At 31.7% G+C, this 5401-nt stretch overlaps 1 protein-coding gene across 3 annotated transcripts in view; it reads right to left on the reverse strand.

Moving 5' to 3' along the window:
• Positions 1-2259: 2259 nt before the first annotated feature.
• The window catches only part of LOC127411956 (forkhead box protein N2-like), a 48166-nt gene continuing 45024 nt past the window's right edge, over positions 2260-5401 (reverse strand). For all 3 annotated transcript variants that reach the window (XM_051647922.1, XM_051647921.1, XM_051647923.1), the window contains one exon: positions 2260-5401. This exon is cut by the window's right edge and continues 191 nt beyond it. In XM_051647922.1, the coding sequence (XP_051503882.1) occupies positions 5153-5401 (249 nt within the window). In that variant the 3' untranslated portion in view covers positions 2260-5152.

Consider the following 5401-nt stretch of genomic DNA (forward strand, 5'->3'; position numbering starts at 1 on the left):
ATATTATGCAACAGGAACTCCAAATAAGACATCATAAGGAAAATAAGTCAAAAACTAAACGTAACTAAGAATGGTGTGGTCAGTAGTCACACAGTCATTAACCCACATGCCCAGTCTTCAAGCTTAGATGAGTTAAATTCATTCACAAAGATCATCTGAGATGGCTTAAAAGAATAGTTCACCTAAAAATGAAAATTCTGCCCTTAGGTCAAACAGGTTTGAAACAACATGAGGATCAGTAAATGGAACAATTTTGATTTTTGTTTAAACTATGCCTTCACTAATAGGCCTTGAATATCTATTCACAGTTGACAAGTAGCTCTTACAAATGTTTTTCTGCCTGTGAATGTTTCATAGGCAGGAATAGGTCATATGTATCTCCCTATGGAAAACTGAGAATGGCGAGTTGAATACTGAACGCTTCCTGGGATGGAGAACAGTTGGTCTTGTGGCAGTGTCGATAATCAATGGCAGTTTACAAACAGAACACATTTTTTTAACTGTATTTTCATAATACGGCAATGTTAAAAGAAAAAAGGCATTACTTTGGGGGTCTTTTCCCTTGCTTTTATGGGTGAATCCCATAAAAAAAAAATAATAATAATAAAATAAAAAAATGATGCATATTTTAGGCCCATTAAGATGTATTCTAACATAACTTTTATAATAATAAAGCACATTTTATCAAATTATCTTTACCACCATGCACCAGGATGTTTTGCTTTTGAGTTTTTTGTAATTTTTCCCATGGTGATTCTCATTTATGGAAGCCCTGAACCGCACCATGAAAAAAAAATAAAAAAAATCTCTAGGTGAATTTTTTTTTTTTTTTTAGTTTCTTAGTGGCTTCCTGAGCCTATGTCCTACAAAAAAAAAAAAAAAAAAATTATCTAAAAACAATTTTTATTTTCTTTTTTTTCTTTTTTTAATGACAGGCTCAGGAAGCCACTAAGACACCTAAAAAGAAATTTCACCTAGTGATTTTTTTTTTTTTTTTTCACGGTGTGGTTCAGGGCTTCCGTACTCATGACTGTAATACAGTTATTTTTTATTGACTTACAGTTGACAAACAACATACATTTTATAAAGGCATTACAAATAATACTAGCATGATATATAAATACTATACTATACAATGCAAATAATAAATACTTTTTTTAACATTACAAGTACTGGAACGAAGGGGGTTAAAATGTGCTTAGACTATTTTTAGGCTAAAACGGTCATAAAATAATCTTTGTTTCCTTTAAGCAAAGCAAAATATAATTTCTTATTTTCTTTTGAGTTTTGGGGTGAAATATGGCAGGTTTTGTGAGATTCACCCTAACAGACTTGTCAACTTGGCATTATTATCATCAGTGAATAGTCTATACTACTTAAACTGACAATGAAACAAGATTCGTAAGCCATGTTTGGCAGTGATTAAATAATTCTTGCATTGATATCATGGCAAAAGAGGAACAAAACAGGGCAGATATTAAATGAATAATTCAATAGCTCATCAACAGTTTCATTTTCAAGAATACTGCGTCTTATATAAACTCATCTTGGTTTCTTAGGACCCGAACATGTACTTGACAGGTTTCTTGAGATTCGCTCTCGAATATAATTACATACATCTGTGCATTTATACCTACAGTCTTGAGTTCCACAAGGTTTAAAATAAGAAAACTCCTGTTTTGACCTCTGCTAGTCTGCTGACATGTGCATTAAAACACGCATCAAACAGGCATGCATACATTAATCATACAGGCACATATATACAGACAGGAAATATAGAGCTACCACGGCTTCCGTTTTTGCATAGGCTCTAAACAGAGGGAGTTTAAACAGCAAGTTCTGCCACACAAGGCCCGTTTCAGTTTCCACGCAAATTAAATGGGGAATAAAAACCAGAGATCAAAGTCAGCAGGAAATGAAAGACACAAGTCAAAAGATTGTGGAAAAGTGTTTTCAGATGACCGTGAGTTTGATTTTATGATCCTTTCGGTGACACTTTTGGGTCTTGATAAAGTCTTTTAATGTCTTTATGTTCAAGATGAGACTTGAGTTCCAGTCAGACGTGTTCATGAAGATTAAAAGTGGTAACTTTTAAGACTAATAGGGTTAATATCAGGAAACCTGTGAAGAACATGTCCAGGTCATATTTCACCCCAAAACAGCAAGAAAAATAGAAATGATATATATATATATATATATATATATATATATATATATATATATATATATATATATATATATATATATATTTTTTTTTTTTTTTTTAAAGAAAACAAAGGCTATTTTAGTCTTTTTTTTTTTTTTTTGTATTATGACATTATTTTGAAGCACATTTTCCTCCCAAACTCTCACTTCTGAAATGCAAAAACAAAGAAAAAAATAAATAAAACAATATATTACTTAGATTAAGTATTTACACATTATGGTAATATTTGTTGTACTGCCTTTATGCTGATATAAACAATAATAAAATAATATAATAAAATAAAAATAATTGCATTAATGAGCTGTTATTCCCATTGAAAATAATGAGAATTATATTAAATAAAGTAGACCGATATACTGGTTTTACTGATTAATCGGTGCCGATAGTTGCTTTTTGTAACTATAATTTATGCCGATAGATCTTTCATAATTTCATTGGTGTGTTTCGGGGTCGTTTATACTTCAAAGTCTCGTGTTATGCACCAAATCTTAATTTTTTCTGGTTACTTTGGGGATTTTGGTAGAACAAATCTAAATCTGGGATTTCATTCATTTTGGACTATTTTTGACATTTTATAAATTGATTTTTAAAAACTATCGGCCAATTAATCTGGTATCGCCTTTCCCAATACCTTACTTATCGTATCGGCAAAATCCACTATTGGTCGACCTCTAATATAAAACTGAAAATTAAAATGTGTTACAGAGAATTTGGGGGGGGGAAAGCTTTCATGAAAACGATGTCACACTGCAAAAAAATCTTTATGGTCCTAAAAATAAGCTTTATTTTCCTCATGCAAAACATCATTTCTATTTTTTCCTGTTGATATAAGAGCGGTAATGTGACCTGGAAATATTTTCAAAAGAATCATCCCATAAGCATTCGCCAAACACCTATAGCCAGGGATCCAAAGAAAAATGTCATCCTATCCTTTCTTCATGCCATCCACTCAGACTACAATAAACATCCAACGAATATTCAGTTCCTTTAACAAAAATAAAACTTAATGCCAGCCAACTAATGATAATATTCATTAGTAATATTCAATAATAATTATTGCATTTCTTTGTCATGTACTTAAAACAGTGAAAAAAAACTCGTTGTTGTTTTTGTCATCTTCTGAAATGTTTATAAAGGAGAGGTTAGGGCCTCAAACATCACAGACATGCACTCTTTCGGTGTATAAATACCACAGGTTCACTTGGAAGAGTAGTACACTCGTTTAAAAAGGAAGCATGCAAACGGTAAGAGAAAGAAAATTGGGAGAAATCCTTCATCTTGAAGCACAAAGTTTTGGGATAGGTACGACAACCTGTGTTTTTCCATATTCACTCCAAAGTCTCAGTATGGCTTCGTTCTCCCCCGCGTGAGAGTTGCTATTGCCGTAGTTTGAGTCAGGGAGGAAAATTCTCTAGTATAAAAACTAAAACGTCACAGGGCTCAACAAGAAGGATGGCCCATTGGCCAGTGTCGCCCAATTTTGGTCCCGTTGATTGAACTTGTCACTTGCACTACATCTTACATTTGCCGAGCATATTCGTGCGTTTTTATGTCTTGCAGACTTTTGGTTGTCCGCGAATTCTGCTGATTTAAAATGTCAAGGTAACCAAGTTTAGACGTAGTTCTGGAAAAATTAATCAAATTATTTGCTTTTGATGAATAGTTAAATTACAGCTGCAAGATTACCAGCTATTATTGCAAATTAAAAACCTAATGAATTATTTTAAAGTTTTGTTGTAAAGAAAAATGAAATGTTTAATGAACAAATATAAAATATTTCTCATTTAAACATATATAATGGACAAAATAGAAATAGTCCCACACGCTGTTGTTAGTTGCAAATCTTTAACATTTCGGTATAAAAACCTTTTTCTGGCATTTTTAAAACGTTTAATTAACCATAATATAAAAATAATAAATAATAAATAATAATAAAACATATTGTCTATCAGGGTGATTCTCACGAAACCGGTCAAGAAAATGTTCTGGTCATATTTAACCTCAAATCAATAATAAAAATCAATAAATAAAATAGAATACATTTTGCATAAAGAAAATCCTTTTGCATAAAGCCTACATTTGGGACCATAAATATATATATTTTTAATTTTGACATTATTTTCCAGATATTTAAGCATATTTTGCCCTGCAATTTTCATTCCCGGATTTTCAGATTTTTTTTTACAATTATTTTAATTTAATTTTTTGGTATTAAAATCAAAGAAAATGAAAGGCAGTACCAAGAGAGAACTATCACGATGTATAAATATTATAATATTTAAAATATTATAATATTGTAAAATTTAAAATATAAATAATGGTCAAGAAAATAATCTCACAATATAGAAAATATGAATGGCCCTAAAAATAAGCTTTATTTTCTATATGAAAAATATAGTTTCTTATTTATTTCTTTTGATTTTTTTTTTAGTAAAACGACATTTTCTTGACAGGTTTTGTAAGAATCACCCACTTGAACACTTGAATCATGATCTGATTAGCTAGTTTATGTTTTAATTAAATATACCGGTTGAACAAACATTTTTTTTAAATATCTGAAGAAGGTATTTCACCTAATTTTTCTCTAATTAAAATGTCAAAGCTACGACAGTGTGCAGGACTTTTTCTATTTTGTCCATCATATTGACAACAAGGGGTGTTTATGTATTTTCTTACACTTTATATTCATTTATTTTTTTACACATAAAAAAATTAGGTAAAACAAAAATAGCATTATAATTGTATCAAGCATCATTATTTGTGGTTAGGCCAATGAAAATATATATATATATATTTTACCAGGGCAGGTAAAATCCTTATTGTTGATTCCTGTGTCAGAAAAAGGAGAGATTTTAAGATTTTTAATGATCCAAAAAAATTAGGCACGGTCACTGATATACAGTCCAGGGGTTAAAAGGTCACTAAGGGCTTTTTCCGGCTTTATTTTCAATGCTTTGCCAGTTTTTTACACTTGGCTTTTCGTTTCGATAGATCCAGACCGGATCGGATCCCGGCCAGATGTAAGAGTGACCCAGCCGCCTCTTTCAGCTCCTCATCCAATTCTGGCTTGGACTCGTGATGAGTCCGTTTACCCGGAATAGGGCACTTGACAGTGAGTGGGCGACGGATGGGAAGTTTGGGCAGGCACATGTTCCTCTCCTCCTCGGAGTCCTCGTCGCTATGGAAACCCTCACT

The sequence above is a fragment of the Myxocyprinus asiaticus genome, chromosome 21 (assembly GCF_019703515.2).
Source record: "Myxocyprinus asiaticus isolate MX2 ecotype Aquarium Trade chromosome 21, UBuf_Myxa_2, whole genome shotgun sequence".
In the NCBI taxonomy this organism is placed as follows: Eukaryota; Metazoa; Chordata; class Actinopteri; order Cypriniformes; family Catostomidae; genus Myxocyprinus; species Myxocyprinus asiaticus.